The sequence below is a fragment of the Conger conger genome, chromosome 15 (assembly GCF_963514075.1).
Source record: "Conger conger chromosome 15, fConCon1.1, whole genome shotgun sequence".
Taxonomy (NCBI): domain Eukaryota; kingdom Metazoa; phylum Chordata; class Actinopteri; order Anguilliformes; family Congridae; genus Conger; species Conger conger.
In genome coordinates this window covers 40,402,951-40,423,664 of record NC_083774.1, presented here as the reverse complement: position 1 = coordinate 40,423,664, position 20,714 = coordinate 40,402,951, and the positions used below count along the sequence as shown (strand labels likewise).

Sequence of the window (20,714 nt, the reverse complement as noted above, 5' to 3'; positions counted from 1 at the left end):
AAGGTGGCATGTCTACAGTGGGCCACATGGGCCAGATGAATTGTGAAATGGGCCATTGCTTTACCACCGTCTATGTTTGTTTAGTAATAAAAATATTATTCTTTGGCCATTGTACCCCGAGCTTCTGACAGCCAGAGATTTTTCGGCCGAATGGTATGATGTATGCGCCAGAATAAGGGTAGAACCTAACTGAGCGTTTCCCCCAAAATACTACTATTGTTTTATTGGAAGAGGAGCCATAGGCTAATCATAAATAATAAATAATAATCATGAATAATTACAACATTATACTGTGTTCGTTGTTTACAACTTTTTATTGTAGCTATAAGTTTTTGTCGCTGGTCTGTATTTGCTACCATTTAGCAATGTAAGTATTAATTTCGCACTGTGAGCCGTGTTTGTCCATCCAACCCCAAACTGAATTGGGCGTTTATTATTATTTGATGGAAAGCCTTGTTTTGATTGAATTGAATAATGTATATAAATTCTGGCAGTCCACGATACGATTGTTACTGTGTCTTTAAATTCCGTTGGGTTCCGAGGGGGTATCAGGCGCTTAGAGTGGTATTACCCTGGATGCCTATCGGGGCAAAATGAGCGAGTCAACTGAGGGGCTGAGAGATGAGTGGCGTTCGGCTGCACCAATGAACAGGGCTATCCACAGGGTTTGGATCAGTGGTGCCCTCCATGGTTATTTCGTGCTGAAAGTAGCGGGACATGCCGATATGCCTACCTCATGCTGATATGCTCAACAGAAAGCAAAAACATATTTTTCTCAAATATTACTGTCGTGAAAGTGCAAGTTTGCTTGGTTGAAGTATCGAAGAAACAACTGAGCACACCTGCACGGAAACAGGACATTTTGCATTGGTCCCGACGGGTCCGAAGAGATGCGCGCAGCAGAGAAGCCACCGCTACGCCAACTGAACTGGCTCAAGATCCAGGAAAACGGCAGAGCACCCGCGGGAAGTTGGCTAGTGATTAACAGGCCTGTGTATGACATCACCCGTTTCCGATGGCGTCACCCAGGTGGATCGAGACTCATCGCACACTATGCTGGCAAGGATGTGACGGTTAGTATTAGTAATCTCCAGAAATTACCAGTGTTGTTGTTCCTGTTCTAGTTTGAGGGTATTTTAAGATAACACTGTGAATTAATTTTATTTACATTTTACGCTCCATTATTAGAATGCAGGCAAGAGGGTTCCTCAAAGGGACCCCAGAACATTATAGGCCAAATATGTCCGTTTTCAATGTGTTTCTTCATGTTTAATTCCATTCATGGTTTGACTGAATTTAAATGTAATTGGACCCGTGGTGAAACATGAGGGGTGCTGTATTGCGCTAATCTCCTCCCTCTCTGCTGTTCTCTGTCCACCCCATCGGATGCCTTCAGGGCCTTCTACACTGAGAGCCATTTTGTGAGACGCTACCTGGGGCCTCTGCTTATAGGAGAACTGGGGCCCTAAGTGTGTAGCCTACTGCTCTGCTATTGGTCACTGTACAGGGGAGCCCTGCCCTACTGCTCTGCTATTGGTCACTGTACAGGGGAGCCCTGTCCTACTGCTCTGCTATTGGTCACTGTACAGGGGAGCCCTGCCCTACTGCTCTGCTATTGGTCACTGTACAGGGGAGCCCTGTCCTACTGCTCTGCTATTGGTCACTGTACAGGGGAGCCCTGCCCTACTGCTCTGCTATTGGTCACTACAGGGGAGCCCTGCCCTACTGCTCTGCTATTGGTCACTGTACAGGGGAGCCCTGCCCTACTGCTCTGCTATTGGACCTGAGATCACACACCAGATGCTGCTGTCTCCTCGGGTGTAGGCTGGCTGGCTCAAACATGATATCTGACATCTGGATAGTTGTGATTGGACACCTCAAGGTGGGCTGCCTGGACTTATAGAAATTATGTAATTAGGCACGACATGCACAATACAGTTATATCTGTGATATTTCATGGCATTATGATGTTCAGTATCGTAGTGAGGGATTGTGGGTAATAATAAAGACATCCAGTCCAAAGGAAGTAATGCCCATGGTGGTCTGACCTACAGGGGGTACCCACTAGTTGGTGGAACTAAACTCTCCACTGAGGTCAGTAGCACCCCCCGCCTTTCAATCCGGGAACTGCACTCTTGTCTTTGTCAAAACTCAAAACGGATAAACTAAACACTTTTTTCAATTGCTTGGATATGATATACATAAACCAAAAACCATTTGTTCGCTGAACCAAATCACTTGTTCACAATGGCAAATGTTCAAAGTATTAGCATTTCAAAATGAAATACACACATTACATTTGAAAATACTATGTTTTCGTTCATTACAACGCACCTAACTACCAATGTATCCCACTACTCAAAATGATAAGTAACTGCAACATTACTCCTAAAGCATAGTTTTATGGAAACGGAATACTTGTAACAACATTCCATGTTTAGATCATGAATATTTCAGGATACATAAATCAATTGACATCAATTACTTTGGAACAGGATCAATTTTACCACATTATGATAGAATGTATGATTTCTTCACTATCCTTTGTCACAGCACTGGGGTTTTCAACCTTTTTTGACACGCCCCCCCCCCCCCCCCCCAGTTTGTAAGTTTGAGCTGGTGGTCAAACGACTGATGATTGATTTTACATAGTGTTAAGAGCAGGAGTAAGGATGTGTATCCACCTGCAACAACATAGCGACAACATGGAGCAGTCAGATGGTCCATGTTAGAATAGAGATCAAGCAGTGAGAGGAGGAGGAAGAGGAGGTGGAGGTGGTCAATAGAATGGCAGACGACAAGTACTCCTTCAGAGAGGTGGCCTTGTTTCTTGTCTTAGAGGTGGTGGTGGGGGGGGGGGGTGGGGTGGTAGGGGGGTTAAGTGGTACAGGACAGTGTCTCTCACTGCAGTTGAGGATTTCTTTCCCACTCTGTATCTATAATTTTGTTACTATGATTACATTTTTTTTTACGATTGCTAACAATTCCGTTTTTCAAAACTCTTCATACAATTCTCTGCACCAGCAAGCAGCTTCGCACAACAGTTAATTTCATTCACACACAAAAAGAAACTGCCAAACCACTGTAAACATGTCTTAAAGGAAAAGCACCAGCACTAGATTTATTTTGTCAGTCATAGAACAATGATCTAAAAAAAAATAACAATCAGTGACATTACAGTAGATGCACTATTGTCAGTAATTTGCAAATTGAACTGTAGAAATGTATCGATTTTGGTAGTTCAGCCTCATATTTTAGCAATAAAAAATAATTCAGTTTGCTCCACATAGTGCTCTTGTGCTACCTATGTAAAAAGTTCTAAAAAAGTAAACTATCAAAAAAACTCCTTGTTTGCAATTGTAAACAAAAACCCACAGTATGCTCTAATTATATATGTTTTACAGTATTCTGATTTTGTTCAATGATTCCACTCTCCTCTACTGTTTCCACCATTCCCTTTATTTAGAACCGCAAAAAGTCCATATTGAAACATGTATCAAGTATTTTTTCCATGCTATAGTAAAGTATTGTAAAAACAACTAAACAGTGAAGCTATAGGTATCTTTTGTGTGGGTGATCTAAGCAAATATTTCATGAAAAATGTGGAATTTGAACCAATGAGCTTAGAAGTGCAAGATTTCTTCAAAGAATGCACAATGCATGTTTTGAACAGGCAAACAGGCTGTGTTACAAGTGCTTGCCATTTTGAGTGTTGTGTCTAAGGTTTTGAAAATTGAGCACAAGCTTGTGAGATTAGCGCCAAAGTGATTAACACTTTTTTTAGCATGTGCTGTAGAAACATAGAGCTTTGCTGCTGGTTCTGTTTCAGTGAGAAAATAATTCTTGAATTTTGAAAGATGTTGTCATTGAATGCATCTTGTGTGAAAGCAATGGAAAATGATCCACAGTTTAGCCCACATAGACTGCTGTTGTGCTTGAAAAAGCGTACTCAAAATTGGTCACTGACCCACCTGAGCATACCCGAGTCTACCCCCCACCCGCACCACAACTCAGCCCATCTGAGTCTCATCATCTCTGTAGTTTTTAGATTTTTTCAGTCCTGGTTATGCCTCTGGTTAATTGTATGATGGTTTGAGAATGGACCTCTCCCTCCCTCTCTCTTAAATCCTCCGGAGAGGTCTGGATGGATGACACCAAACCCCTCAAGAAAAACAAAAGGAACTGACACTGCCTCTCAAATGTCTTCCACCCAAACCTCCCAGATCTGGGTCAGCTACCAGCTCAGACAAGCTACCAGCACTAGTCGGTTGGCCAGCTCATACCCAGCTAGACCAGCTGGACTTTCAAGCTGGTTAAGCTGGTATAGCTGGATTTTACAGCAGGGCTACCCAAAACATCAAGCCCCAATTCTATGAACTGTTGGATATTTTACAGCAGTCTATTCTTAGAAAGGTCTTATCAGAAACTGACATTTAAAGTGTCCAGCAGAGCACCGAATCAGGCTATGCTGCACACACAGCGGGGTCGGAAAGTGTGTACCTGTCTTACCTGTATTCACAAACACTGACGCGTCACAGTCCCGGCTGATGAACAAAACCGCCTTCTCCTGCCTTCTCTCCCTCCATCGCTTCTATCAGTGTTTTTATTTCAGTTGTTCATCACAGAAACAAAGTTTAAAATGCTGACAAATGCTGAATAAGACGTCACATTTCCCCATTTGGCGGATATTCTTATCCAGAGCGACTACGCAGACAGCATTTTTACACACAGCCCAGTTTTCACCGCTGAATGCTGAAGCGTTTAGCATCGCGCTCACGGGGAGCACTGCCGATGGGAACCGAATGTTCAGCCGCTTTTCGTCACTGCTTCCACCTTCAATAATCACATACAGTAAACACTGTAAATATAGTAATCATTCATCTGCACACGCTGCGGAATCACCTTAACATCCGTATGAACTCTCTCCCTATAATTGCTCTGTTTCTCTGCTTGGTAATGAATCCCTTCCCTGGGTCAGTTTTACCAAAGGAGAGGGGCTGTGCCGTGGGATGAAGAAGAGCACAGACAGGGAGCAGGAGGCCATCTTGGACCCTTGTGTTTCTGCAGTCTGGAGGCTTCACGCTTATCGCAGAGAAACCGTGGGCAATATTGCATGTTGGCAGTGTGGGGTCAACACACCATATTTAAATGTGAGCACATGAACAGGGGCGGCCTGTAGCGTAGTGGTTAAGGTACATGACTGAGACTTGCAAGATCGGTTGTTCGAGCCCCGGTGTAGCCATAATAAGATCCGCACAGCCGTTGGCCCCTTGAGCGAGGCCCTTAACCCTGCATCGCTCCAGGGAGGATTGTCTTTTGCTTACTCTAATCAACTGTAAGTTGCTTTGGATAAAAGCGTCAGCCAAATGACATGTATTGAACACACGGCCAGGGAATCTCCCACATCCGTTACTGTTACTGACACAGAACTGAGTATCTGCCGGGTTTACAGGATCTGTGATTTGAGCTCCCTCCTGCAGAGGATGATGGGAAATCTGAGTAGGAGGAGTGATTGCTGTATCAGGGAGAGAGGAGGTGTGAGAAATGGAGCCGTTTGATCGGGAGACTGGAAGATCGCGAATGAGTGACCAGTCAAAACCACTCAGCGTTTTTTATGGAGCCTGCTCACGGGTGAACTCACCAAATCCTGTATTTTAATCACCTTCTCACTACAATGTGTTTTCCCTGCGAGGCACAGAATGGGATGTACCTGCATTTAGACTATCTGTGACTCACCATGCAAGACATAAAGCACTGCTCTGTGATTAGTATTGAACCAGTTGTTATGGCAACAGTGAATTGTCCTTACAAAAAAAGTAAATGTGACGTAATGTTTTGTAATTAACCCAGAGGTTGTTTAAGGGGCACACAGTACAGCTCATCATGATATTTAAATTACACAAATTCCTGAGCTTTATAAAAATGGCACAACTTTGTTGTGTCTAATCAGAATCTGTCCAGGTTTGTATGGGTAGTTAATCCAATTTCAACAAAAAGGGTATTCATATTTTGCATTTAGGAGAGGGACTACAACCTCTGTGTACAGCTTACTGACGTACCTTGAGTACAAAGTTAGTGCTGTAACTCCTGCAGCCTGTGGCTCAATAGCCCAACTCAGTTACACTGCACTACCAGCCAATGCAATGACTAAAGGTTCCAGGGGTATTCTGGAATGCCGTAAGTACATATTCCAGGGGTATTCTGGAATGTAATGATTAAAGATTCCAGGGGTATTCTGGTAAGGTATGAGTAAAGATTCTTAGGGTACTCTAATGAGGTAAAATTCCAGGGGTATTCTGGAATGTTATGAGTAAATGCTCCTTGGGTATTCTGTGGTATTCTGGAATGTTATTGGCAAAGATTCCCAGGGTATTCTGGAATGCCATGAGTAAAGATTGCAGGAGTATTCCCAAAAGATATGAGTAAAGATTCTAGGGGTGTTCGGGAATGCTATGAGTAAAGATTCCAGAGATATCTGGAATATTCTGGAAAATGCCCAGCCTGCTGGCCATCAGGAATGGGATTCCCACGTTCACCAGATGAACCTCATAACTGCACAGTCATGTTATGACCTAGCCCCTGCCCTGCTGCCACGAACCTCGAGATTCCTGTGAAATCACTGTCAGTGTGTCACTCTGAGGGGGGAGCATGGATTCTCTTTTCACTGCGCTGGCATTTCTTATTTAACCCTCTAATCTCAGCCAAATCACTCTCTTCTGGACAGTAAAAGCGTTTGTGTTTGAAAATCACACCAACATTTCACTACATTTAGGCTGATTAGCTGAGGATGTTTATTTCCATACAACTGATGACAACATGCAATTGAGAAAAAACGAAAACAAAACTAACATGAATAGCGTTATTATAAGAGGTTACGTGTTATTTCCGCGAAACAATTGTTAAAATCTATATATTCTACTACTGTATTTACAGATATAACTTTTGGAATATTACCATTCGGAGGCAATACAGTACCTAGTTTTGTATTTATTTGATGATGGCAAGAAACCTACAAACTAAGCTTGAAATAAAAACCAAAAATAAAATCAGTGGCATCATAGCTATGCCTGCCACAATATACTTTGACATAAATACCAAATGAAAAGGAGGATTTACTTTTTAAGGCCAATACAGGCTTCTACAATATGTGGACTTATATGGAATAGGAATGCAGTGGAATTTCCCTCGATGAGCAGGCTGTTTGTTTGCTTTGCACGTTTCACCTGGCTTCATATTCAGGTGATAATATGCTCATCGCACATGCCCAATCAGCTCTCTGAATGAGGTGCAGTGGGCGGGCTTCCAGATGAGTCAGCCCAGAATGACACGCTCAGCCAATGAGTAATCAACCGAGAGGCCAAACCATCCCCCACCCTCCACTGTGGGGAAATATGTAATATCTTTTCTCACAATGAGCTCATATAATGGAACAAAGCAAAATTAATAAATGTGTAAATTAAGGTTGCCACAAGGTAACCACAAGCTCAGAGCTCCCATGGCAGATCTACAGGGAGATCTACAGGGAGATTCACAGGAAGGCAGCATTTGAAAGTTTTCACGCTGTGATTTTGAAGTGTCATGAGGCAAAGTAACTGGATGACTGTGCAAATATACAGAAATAGTCCAGAAAATGACCAGGGCAAAACAAGAACATAAACCATGGCTGTCAACCAATCAGAATAGAGTATTTATCCAAGCCATGGAATATACATACATACACTCAATGAGCACTTTATTAGGAATGTATTTAGACTTCTACTGCTGTAGCCTATCCACTTAGAGTTATGATGTGTTGTGTGTGGCTCTTCTGTATACCACTGTTGTAATGTGTGGTTATTTGCATTACTGTCACCTTCCTGTCAGCTTTGACCAGTCTGGCCATTCTCCTCTGATGTCTCTCATGAACAATTCTGTCTGCCAAACTGCCCCATTCTTTGTAAACTCGAGAGACTAGAGTGCGTGAAAATCCCAAGAGATCAGCAGTTTCTGAGATACTCAAACCACCCTGTCTGCAGCCAACAATCATTCCACGGTCCAAATCACTTAAATCACATTTCTTCCCCATTCAGATTTGGTATGAACAACAACTGAACCTCTTGTCCATGCCTGCACACTTTCATGCATTTAGTTGTTACCTGATGATTGGCTGATTAAATATTTGCATTAACAAGCAGGTGTACAGGTCCTGACAAAGTGCTCAATGAGTACACTCAGTGTTCCAAAAAAAAAGAAATTGTTCCAAAATTGTTTAGGCAAATAGCTAGAAGAGAAGGATAGGTATACACTCCTAAGTGTTTGAATGATTTGACCACTGGGATGCCACAGCCTACCTAGTCTAGAGTATTGTTTCAGCGGCATTAGTTCAGGAGGTAAGAGCAGTTGTTGAAGGTTGTTGGTTCGATGCTTCCCTGATCCCTGTGTCAAAGTGTCTGTGAGCAAGACACCTAGCCCCCAACTTCTTCTGATGAGGTAGCTGGTGCCCGTGCATGGCAGCCAATTGCAATTGGTGTGTGAGTGTGTGTGTGTGTGTGTGTGTGTGTGTGTGTGTGAATCGGAGAATGAGAAGCATCAATTGTACAGCACTTCTGATAAAGGCGCAATATAAATGCTAACCATTTACCATTTGTTGCCGTTATGGCCACAGTCTGCCCATCTTCTGATCATAATATTAAAATAACGATGTGCACCAGTCAGAGAACCTGGCTCTTATGGAAGGAGCTCAAAGCTTATAAAAGTTTTTTTTGTGTCACTGTAAGTTTCACTGCTCTGAACAAACAGTTGCTTCACAGCCACCAATAATATAAATAATAATAATAATAATAATAATAATAATAATAATAATCAGCCTCACTACATTCATCATTAGACGACGCTGAATTAACTTTGATTTCCAGTTCAGCTAAAATGCAGCGTTACACTATAGTGTGAATGGGTAGACAGTGCCATCTGCTGGTGAATTCTGGGACATTTTGTCACTCCATAAGGTTGTCCTCAGATGATCTCTCTCAAAAGTGTCTGTGAAAGGAAGCTTGTTAGAATGGCTTGATGCAATCTGATTGGTTCAAACAAGTTTCAGTTAGCAGTCTTTTAAATATCAACAGATCACCTGACTTGCTTTGCCATTTCTAATTGGAGCCCCACCTAAATTATGTAATCATTTGGCAGAAGTAATTGACCACTGGCATGTTAACAAAGTACAACTGAGTGGACTTATCTCATGGTAACCTGGCAAGACTCATGGTTAGCCTGGTTGTAAACCAGTATTGCAGGCTAGCAGAAGGCTATACTGGTCAGGCTCATAGTACTGTAATATTAACCTGTTCAGGCTCATAGTGCTGTAAGGTTAACCTGGTCAGGCTCATAGTGCTGTAAGGTTAACCTGGTCAGGCTCATAGTGCTGTAAGGTTAACCTGGTCAGGCTCATAGTGCTTTAAGCACAATCCAAAAGTGTGAGCATCATGAGTAATAAACTATCAGTTATACTTTCACAATGCTACATGAAGCACCAGTTTGGGTGTATGCTGAAAAATATAGTCCCTCATTTAATGGCTGTATGCACGTGTCATCTTGAACAACCACAAAACAATTGTGCTTTTGTTAAAAGTTTTCTCAAAATTGAAGGAGACTCATTTTTGTAAATCCTTCATAGTGTCAGTGATTCGTTGCTACAAAGCTTGAGTAATGTGAGGAGCAACAGTGGAACAAATGAATGAACAAACAAACAAATTGTAATAATAATAGCTACTACTGAGCATTGCAAAAATAACTGCAAAAATATCACTTAAAATGATCACTTAATTTTTACATTTTAGAAAAGGAGGAAAGGAATGTCAATTGTTGTTTTGATCATGTAACACAACTGTAAAGCAAGTGAACAGGAGTTTCAATAGTTTTACAACAGAAGGTACAAGAGCTGGCTCTATCTTTACATTTAGCTCTACATATATGGATAGACGTTTTATATGAATATCCTCGGTTTTCTAAGAAATGCAGCATTCATACGGCAGGAGCCAAGCCCTTCCCCAGCAAATGTCCTCAAGTTAAGTCCTCCAGACTCCAGTTGAGTTTATACCAAGCTGAAAAAATAGGTTGCACCGTTTGCAGTGACGTTTCCAAAAACACTGGTCACGGACCAATGACAGGCCGAGCTGACAGCGTCGCATGGGCGGCACATAGTACAAGCTCTGGCGTGCTCCCAACGCCTGACCTGCTGAACTTGATTGTGTCTCACTCTACAGATATTTCATACTTAGGATTCACATTTATGTTGCAATTCTTTTGAGACCGCTTCAGAAATCGAACAAAAGGTACGTTGGCTTTCCAACTTTACTCTACCGTTTAAAATTTGCTAGCCTAGCTATCTCTTGTTCAGGGTCAATACAGCGATATCACGCAATAACTTGCATATTTGCAAATGCTACAATAGCTATATAACTAGTTGGCTAATCACAATCGTGCTAACCCATTTCATGAAGCCACCAATGCACTCTCCAGCCCACAAGTCTAGCTAGGCTTTCATCATACCAAGGCAATACAACTCGCTAGCTAATATAAGAAGCTACTTTATGAACATAGCTAGCGAGCTAAAAATTTTAGCTACCTTCAATAACTTGAATTGCTAAAACCAGTCATTTACTGCACGTGATGGCGTTTAAACCAAGACTAGTTACACCGAGGCTTTGCCATAGCATTGGCTAGTGTGCTTTCTAGCTCGGTAACACAACATGTAATGTAATCAACAGTGCCACAGTTGTGTCAGTGTGGCCTGAGGTTGGGCGAACTACGTCGACATTCGTGCCGTTATCTTACTTCCTCGATCATTGTGCAGGCGGTCACTTTCCTCAAGTTTTGACACTGTTGTGGTGTCTTACAAGTCGGCGTTGAGCAATCACATTCCTGGTAAACACGACGCATCACCCAAGTCATTTTTCTAGTTAGATTATAGAAGACGAAACCCACCAGAGTTATTTTATGTAATGTATGTAGCTAGTGATACAGTGCAAACGTACTTCAGTAAAAGAACACTGATGAAAGAGGTTACAACGTACAGGTTTGATATAAATGAAACCATACAGCACTACCGTATACTGTCCCTCGCCGTCATTTTCTCAGTGTTAGAACGCTGAACACTGGACTCTGGAAGGTAAACCAGCTGCAATAGCCACATAACTGCCTATCAAGATGTTGTACTTTAAATATCACCGTAGACTCCTAAATATGCACTCACAGAATGAAACCCATTTTAAGGAGAATAATTTGTAGGTTATAAAATGTCAAGTAGTGAGGCAGTGATGTCTTTTGGAGACACATTGGCCTGATGCATCAACACCCTTGCAAATGAGGGGCACTGTTTTTTTTTTGTGTGGCCCAGTTACTTCATATTATGCTTAAACAGTTATTATTGCTGAGCATTACAACATGTTTGTCATAACGCATTGCATTTGTTCCCCTGTGCATTACTGTAGCTGGGCCCTGCAGGTACAGCTAATCAGCCAGCTGACTGGCCAAATTATATATATATTTTTTTAGAAGAGACTTTTTGTCAAGTGCTTGATTTTTTGGACCTGTTATTTTGAGACCCATTTTTGGTGTTTTATATATTTAGCTAAGTGTTTTGGTTGTGTGTTTTGTGATAGTGTGTTTGTAAGTTTGCAGATGACCAGGCAGGTTATCTTTTTGTTTGAGCTCATTTTTAGGTAGTTTAGGTCAGAGTAGGGAAGTTTACTCACAGAAGACTCCTTTTTGTTTTCTCACAAAGGTACTTTCACCATCCTGCCAACTTGCCCAGGCTAATGCAGTTTTCCTGTCATTTGTTTTATTATTATTATTGTTTTTATTTTTTTCTCAGTCTGGCACTTGTATTGGGTTCTGGCCCATTATGGGAGAGGTTGGGCAGTATCACATACAAATGAATAACAGTTTTGTAATGAATAACCCTCACTGATATTTATACACTGATATGCTTGTGTTTGAAACTTTCTTGCAGCACAATGGGGTTCTTTATGTCGAAGTCCATGGATCAGAGCCTGAAGAAGCAGCAGGAGTTCATGGTCCTCAACTCACGGCTCCAGGTGAGAGCGTGCGTTAAATGTGGCTCATAGTTTTCTGCTGCACGTCAACCACCAACACATTATGCAGAGCGGATGGAAGTAGCTACTGAACACCATATAGCATGTTCTTTTTATACTTTATTTGCCCAGCTGAGATTTATATCTTTAGTCAAGAATTTTCAGAGGAAATGTTTAAAGCTTTTCAAAAGATCAGCCGGCAAATGTATTTATTTATTTGATGTGTCTGAAAGTATTTCAGGCGGCATGGATGGTGCAGTGGGTAGCACTGCTGCCTCACAGCAAGGAGGTCCTGGGTTCGAATCCCCGTCAGCCGGGGCCTCTCTGTGCGGAGTTTGCATGTTCTCCCCGTGTCTGCGTGGGTTTCCTCCGGGTACTCCGGTTTCCTCCCACAGTCCAAAGACATGCACGTTAGGCTGATTGGAGAGTCTAAATTGCCCGTAGGTATGAGTGTGTGAGTGAATGGTGTGTGCCCTGCGATGGACTGGCGACCTGTCCAGGGTGTATTCCTGCCTTTGGCCCAATGTATGCTGGGATAGGCTCCAGCTCCCCTGCGACCCTGTTCAGGATAAGCGGGTTAAGATAATGGATGGATCAAAGTATTTCAGCATTGAAGTGGACTTGTTTCAAGATTTCCTACATCAGAGAAATGTACTGTAACATGTTTTGAAAATATTTATCTTTGTATTGATTGTTATGAGGAGATACCACATATGAATGTGAGACGTCTGAAATACACATTGTTTCTACTTTCCAATCAATTTTTATCATAACACATTTGTTGGTTCTGAATATCAGTTTTGATCCGAAATGGTTTTGAATGTTTTCAAGATGGCCGCCAAATAGCATTGATTTCAATGGTAATGGGACTAATGAATCAATTTTTAAGCATTTTCCTGTTGTTGGCCTACATTTTCTCAGATTTCAAAATGGTCGCAATCGACTTTTCGGACATAATAAGATTAATTGGGAAGTAATTAAGTTTCTTTTTTCATGCTCAGGTTGACATTACTGGAGAATTTGGCAAATGTTGTTGTCTTGTAACATTATATTGTGCAAAATCCTGCATACACACAAGTTGCCCATCCCTGCTCTGGTTTCTGCACTTTACATGCTTCTTTCCTTCCTTTATTTTTCTGAACCAATTTAGTTTGAAATGTAATAGTTTTTGCTCACACAGAACTCAGTATCTGGCTGATCCTCCTCTTGTCACCAGGACATAACACAATAACGGCAAGGATCAACAATATGGAGATGCGGAACGCACCTCTCAGACTCCGTTCCCGGAAAGCTGCAATTTGCGCTGGTTTTTTGTGTGTTTCATCACAGAAGTAATTCTAATTAACTTAATTACTTTTATTAATTGGCTAAAGAGTCCACCCACCTTTTGGTGCCTAAGCTTGCTGCTTGCTTGAAGACCACAATGCACTGCAGACATTTAAAAACAATTTAACAAGAGGAAATGCAATAATGTATCTGATGATGTGTGGAGCTCCTTGTGGGTGCTGTATGTGTTGAGGGATGGTTGATCGTTAGTGCTTGTGTAAAGTCCTGTGTGGTGCTCAGTTGGAGCGCCAGATTCAGATGCAGAACCAGATGAGGGAGCGACAGATGGCCATGCAGATCGCCTGGTCCAGGGAGTTCCTAAACTACTATGGTGCCTTCTTCGGTCTGGCAACCCTGGGCCTCACTGCTGGGTAGGAATGCTGCATTATTCAGTCTTGCAACCCTGAAACTTATCAGACTGCTAGTAACCTTTCGGCACTATGAGCCTGACCAGACTGCTCATAACCTTACAGCACTATGAGCCTGACCAAGCTGCTCATAACCTTACAGCACTATGAGCCTGACCAGGCTGCTCATAACCTTACAGCACTATGAGCCTGACCAGACTGCTCATAACCTTACAGCACTATGAGCCTGACCAAGCTGCTGATAACCTTACAGCACTATGAGCCTGACCAGGCTGCTCATAACCTTACAGCACTATGAGCCTGACCAGGCTGCTCATAACCTTACAGCACTATGAGCCTGACCGGGCTGCTCATAACCTAACAGCACTATGAGCCTGTCTGACCAGGCTGCTCATAACCTAACGGCACTATGAGCCTGTCTGACCAGGCTGCTCATAACCTTATGGCACTATGAGCCTGTCTGACCAGGCTGCTCATAACCTTACGGCACTATGAGCCTGACCAGGCAGCTCATAACCTTACAGCACTATGAGCCTGACCAGGCTGCTCATAACCTAACGGCACTATGAGCCTGTCTGACCAGGCTGCTCATAACCTTATGGCACTATGAGCCTGTCTGACCAGGCTGCTCATAACCTTACGGCACTATGAGCCTGACCAGGCAGCTCATAACCTTACAGCACTATGAGCCTGACCAGGCTGCTCATAACCTTACAGCACTATGAGCCTGACCAGGCTGCTCATAACCTTACGGCACTATGAGCCTGACCGGGCTGCTCATAACCTAACAGCACTATGAGCCTGTCTGACCAGGCAGCTCATAACCTTACAGCACTATGAGCCTGACCAGGCTGCTCATAACCTTACAGCACTATGAGCCTGACCAGGCTGCTCATAACCTTACGGCACTATGAGCCTGACCGGGCTGCTCATAACCTAACAGCACTATGAGCCTGTCTGACCAGGCTGCTCATAACCTAACGGCACTATGAGCCTGTCTGACCAGGCTGCTCATAACCTTACGGCACTATGAGCCTGTCTGACCAGGCTGCTCATAACCTTACGGCACTATGAGCCTGACCAGGCAGCTCATAACCTTACAGCACTATGAGCCTGACCAGGCTGCTCATAACCTTACAGCACTATGAGCCTGATCAGGCTGCTCATAACCTTATGGCACTATGAGCCTGACCAGGCTGCTCATAACCTTGCAGCACTATGAGCCTGATTAGATTGACTCTGTTTTATAATAAGTCAATATCTTGATGTGTTTTCTTGATCAACATAAATGGGTCAGTTACTTCCAGGCTATGAAAAGAACACCTACCTCCTCCCAAATGTTGGTAAAATTGATTGCAGCTGGTAATATTTCCTAGCAGCTAAAGGTTGGGTATATTGTAAGGGTAATGTGGATAATTAAATGTAGAAAATGGCTGGTGAGTCATGATTTCTGTATAGGTGTGGCTTCATTAAGCCCCAGAACATTTTCTGTTTTAGTAAACGCACAAATTATACAACTCTGTGCTGACTACAACTTTTTTCTTGAATGAATCAGAGCTGAATTTTTGGTGGGAAAACTAATTCAATTAAACTTTCTTTTCTGGATGCTTGAGCGCTAATCTTTCTTTTATCCAGAATTCTGTTTGTTGCAGGTAAGTGGTTGAGTTGGACTGCAATCAAAACTGCTCCACTAGCATCTCATGATTTGTATGAAGAAGTAACTGGCCATTGGTTCATGAACAAAGCACATCTCCTGGACTTGTGATGGACTTATCTGACATCACAATGTCTGGTCAGACTCGTAGTACTGTAAGGTTACAAGGCTCAAGGTAATTACTTGCCAAAACTCCCAAAACATAAAACTCAGATCTGGCACCTCTATATCCAGCAGTGTGTGTGTGTATTTGTTATATCTTGAGAACTCAATGTTTGCTTTTAAATGTTCTGTAAGAAGAGTGAGTCATCTCATTTTACTTTTATATGTTGTAATGAAGATTGTAATGAAGTGTGTGCATGTGAACAAAACCGTTTGATTTTCAGAGCTCTGAAGAGGAGGAGGCCGGGTCTCTTCATTCCTGTGGTGCCGCTCAGCTTCATCCTGGCCTACCAGATAGATCTGGCGTACGGCACACTAATGCAGCGAGTTAAAGGTAAATCTGCACTACCAGATAGATCTGGCGTACGGCACACTAATGCAGCGAGTTAAAGGTAACTCTGCACTACCAGATAGATCTGGCGTACGGCACACTAATGCAGCGAGTTAAAGGTAAATCTGCACTACCAGATAGATCTGGCGTACGGCACACTAATGCAGCGAGTTAAAGGTAACTCTGCACTACCAGATAGATCTGGCGTAGGGCACATTAATGCAGCGAGTTAAAGGTAAATCTGCACTACCAGATAGATCTGGCGTACGGCACACTAATGCAGCGAGTTAAAGGTAAATCTGCACTACCAGATAGATCTGGCGTACGGCACATTAATGCAGCGAGTTAAAGGTAACTCTGCACTACCAGATAGATCTGGCGTACGGCACACTAATGCAGCGAGTTAAAGGTAACTCTGCACTACCAGATAGATCTGGCGTACGGCACACTAATGCAGCGAGTTAAAGGTAAATCTGCACTACCAGATAGATCTGGCGTACGGCACACTAATGCAGCGAGTTAAAGGTAACTCTGCACTACCAGATAGATCTGGCGTACGGCACACTAATGCAGCGAGTTAAAGGTAACTCTGCACTACCAGATAGATCTGGCGTACGGCACACTAATGCAGCGAGTTAAAGGTAAATCTACACTACCAGATAGATCTGGCGTACGGCACATTAATGCAGCGAGTTAAAGGTAAATCTGCAGTACCAGATAGATCTGGCGTACGGCACATTAATGCAGCGAGTTAAAGGTAAATCTGCACTACCAGATAGATCTGGCGTACGGCACACTAATGCAGCGAGTTAAAGGTAAATCTGCACTACCAGATAGATCTGGCGTACGGCACATTAATGCAGCGAGTTAAAGGTAACTCTGCACTACCAGATAGATCTGGCGTACGGCACACTAATGCAGCGAGTTAAAGGTAAATCTACACTACCAGATAGATCTGGCGTACGGCACACTAATGCAGCGAGTTAAAGGTAAATCTGCACTACCAGATAGATCTGGCGTACGGCACACTAATGCAGCGAGTTAAAGGTAAATCTGCACTACCAGATAGATCTGGCGTACGGCACATTAATGCAGCGAGTTAAAGGTAAATCTACACTACCAGATAGATCTGGCGTACGGCACACTAATGCAGCGAGTTAAAGGTAAATCTGCACTACCAGATAGATCTGGCGTACGGCACACTAATGCAGCGAGTTAAAGGTAAATCTGCAGTACCAGATAGATCTGGCGTACGGCACATTAATGCAGCGAGTTAAAGGTAAATCTGCACTACCAGATAGATCTGGCGTACGGCACATTAATGCAGCGAGTTAAAGGTAACTCTGCACTACCAGATAGATCTGGCGTACGGCACGCTAATGCAGCGAGTTAAAGGTAACTCTGCACTACCAGATAGATCTGGCGTACGGCACACTAATGCAGCGAGTTAAAGGTAACTCTGCACTACCAGATAGATCTGGCGTACGGCACACTAATGCAGCGAGTTAAAGGTAAATCTGCACTACCAGATAGATCTGGCGTACGGCACACTAATGCAGCGAGTTAAAGGTAAATCTGCACTACCAGATAGATCTGGCGTACGGCACACTAATGCAGCGAGTTAAAGGTAAATCTGCACTACCAGATAGATCTGGCGTACGGCACATTAATGCAGCGAGTTAAAGGTAAATCTGCACTACCAGATAGATCTGGCGTACGGCACACTAATGCAGCGAGTTAAAGGTAACTCTGCACTACCAGATAGATCTGGCGTACGGCACACTAATGCAGCGAGTTAAAGGTAAATCTGCACTACCAGATAGATCTGGCGTACGGCACACTAATGCAGCGAGTTAAAGGTAAATCTGCACTACCAGATAGATCTGGCGTACGGCACACTAATGCAGCGAGTTAAAGGTAAATCTGCACTACCAGATAGATCTGGCGTACGGCACGCTAATGCAGCGAGTTAAAGGTAAATCTGCACTACCAGATAGATCTGGCGTACGGCACACTAATGCAGCGAGTTAAAGGTAAATCTGCACTACCAGATAGATCTGGCGTACGGCACATTAATGCAGCGAGTTAAAGGTAAATCTACACTACCAGATAGATCTGGCGTACGGCACACTAATGCAGCGAGTTAAAGGTAAATCTGCACTACCAGATAGATCTGGCGTACGGCACACTAATGCAGCGAGTTAAAGGTAAATCTGCAGTACCAGATAGATCTGGCGTACGGCACATTAATGCAGCGAGTTAAAGGTAAATCTGCACTACCAGATAGATCTGGCGTACGGCACATTAATGCAGCGAGTTAAAGGTAACTCTGCACTACCAGATAGATCTGGCGTACGGCACGCTAATGCAGCGAGTTAAAGGTAACTCTGCACTACCAGATAGATCTGGCGTACGGCACACTAATGCAGCGAGTTAAAGGTAACTCTGCACTACCAGATAGATCTGGCGTACGGCACACTAATGCAGCGAGTTAAAGGTATATCTGCACTACCAGATAGATCTGGCGTACGGCACACTAATGCAGCGAGTTAAAGGTAAATCTGCACTACCAGATAGATCTGGCGTACGGCACATTAATGCAGCGAGTTAAAGGTAACTCTGCACTACCAGATAGATCTGGCGTACGGCACGCTAATGCAGCGAGTTAAAGGTAACTCTGCACTACCAGATAGATCTGGCGTACGGCACACTAATGCAGCGAGTTAAAGGTAACTCTGCACTACCAGATAGATCTGGCGTACGGCACACTAATGCAGCGAGTTAAAGGTATATCTGCACTACCAGATAGATCTGGCGTACGGCACATTAATGCAGCGAGTTAAAGGTAAATCTGCACTACCAGATAGATCTGGCGTACGGCACACTAATGCAGCGAGTTAAAGGTAAATCTGCACTACCAGATAGATCTGGCGTACGGCACACTAATGCAGAGAGTTAAAGGTAAATCTACACTACCAGATAGATCTGGCGTACGGCACACTAATGCAGCGAGTTAAAGGTAAATCTGCACTACCAGATAGATCTGGCGTACGGCACACTAATGCAGCGAGTTAAAGGTAACTCTGCACTACCAGATAGATCTGGCGTACGGCACGCTAATGCAGCGAGTTAAAGGTAACTCTGCACTACCAGATAGATCTGGCGTACGGCACACTAATGCAGCGAGTTAAAGGTAACTCTGCACTACCAGATAGATCTGGCGTACGGCACACTAATGCAGCGAGTTAAAGGTATATCTGCACTACCAGATAGATCTGGCGTACGGCACATTAATGCAGCGAGTTAAAGGTAAATCTGCACTACCAGATAGATCTGGCGTACGGCACACTAATGCAGCGAGTTAAAGGTAAATCTGCACTACCAGATAGATCTGGCGTACGGCACACTAATGCAGAGAGTTAAAGGTAAATCTACACTACCAGATAGATCTGGCGTACGGCACACTAATGCAGCGAGTTAAAGGTAAATCTGCACTACCAGATAGATCTGGCGTACGGCACACTAATGCAGCGAGTTAAAGGTAACTCTGCACTACCAGATAGATCTGGCGTACGGCACACTAATGCAGCGAGTTAAAGGTAAATCTGCACTACCAGATAGATCTGGCGTACGGCACACTAATGCAGCGAGTTAAAGGTAAATCTGCACTACCAGATAGATCTGGCGTACGGCACACTAATGCAGCGAGTTAAAGGTAAATCTGCACTACCAGATAGATCTGGCGTACGGCACACTAATGCAGCGAGTTAAAGGTAAATCTGCACTACCAGATAGATCTGGCGTACGGCACACTAATGCAGCGAGTTAAAGGTAAATCTGCACTACCAGATAGATCTGGCGTACGGCACACTAATGCAGCGAGTTAAAGGTAACTCTGCACTACCAGATAGATCTGTTTTTATTTAAAAAAATCAACTAAGTGTCATTGATCTCAGGAGCTCCTAAATGAGCCACTAGGATCAGGATTAAGAAACACAGAGCTACACATAATACTAATAATTTCTGTATGTAATCATAGATTTATGGACATTTCGCAGTGTAGTATTCTCAAAACACTTGTAAAGAGCTGCTAAATATAGGTCCCCATGCGCTTCAGTTTGGCTTGCATGATCATATCCTGCTTTAAGGCTACAGTTGTATTTTCAAAGAAGCAGTCTTGGTGCTCAGGTCTAGAATCCTGTCCTCGCAATTGATGGAGTCTGCCTCCATTAAGCAATACCAAAGCCAGAGGGTGCCACTGTGTGTTGAAATACTGATTCACAACATATTGCTCTACAGACATTGATTCATGAAAAGCTACTTAAATACCATTCCCAGTATGTGAATTACTGCAAAGCAGTCATAATGTCATACCCTAAATTAGAAATGAGTGGTGGAGCATTGAGATTTGCATTCAATTAAAGTGTAGAGTTTGGCAGCGAATCAGATGGGTCTATGGAAAGAGCATCGGTTTCTCTTTAGCCAGTCATTATCTTCAGTGCATTTTACAGTCTGAAAATGTGCCGTTTTATAAGCCAGGAAATGGAGTGCTGCATTTGTTTTGGATAGCCCCAAACCACGTACATCTGAGGCACTGCTATTTAGTTGTTAGGCCCTGTAGTGAGATTGTTTTACTGTGACAGAAAGGACAAATGCTGCTGGGAATATTGATTTGGTCTACAATATGTAATCTAATTATGATATTTTTAAAATATCCGACATGTACAACATATTTGCTTTAATAGTTATTATCTTGGATGGCAATGATCATACTGCCAAATTGATTGGCAGCGCAAACTAAACCT

The 20,714-nt window shown here is 43.1% G+C and overlaps 1 protein-coding gene across 1 annotated transcript in view; it reads left to right on the top strand.

Annotated features, from left to right (window-relative positions):
• Positions 1 to 10,168: 10,168 nt before the first annotated feature.
• The window catches only part of plgrkt (plasminogen receptor, C-terminal lysine transmembrane protein), a 14,512-nt gene continuing 3,966 nt past the window's right edge, over positions 10,169 to 20,714 (top strand). The window contains exons 1-4 of the mRNA XM_061221915.1: positions 10,169 to 10,307; positions 11,987 to 12,071; positions 13,635 to 13,765; positions 15,803 to 15,912. Coding sequence (XP_061077899.1) covers positions 11,991 to 12,071; positions 13,635 to 13,765; positions 15,803 to 15,912 — 322 coding nt within the window. The 5' untranslated portion in view covers positions 10,169 to 10,307; positions 11,987 to 11,990. The remainder of the gene's footprint in view (positions 10,308 to 11,986; positions 12,072 to 13,634; positions 13,766 to 15,802; positions 15,913 to 20,714) is intronic.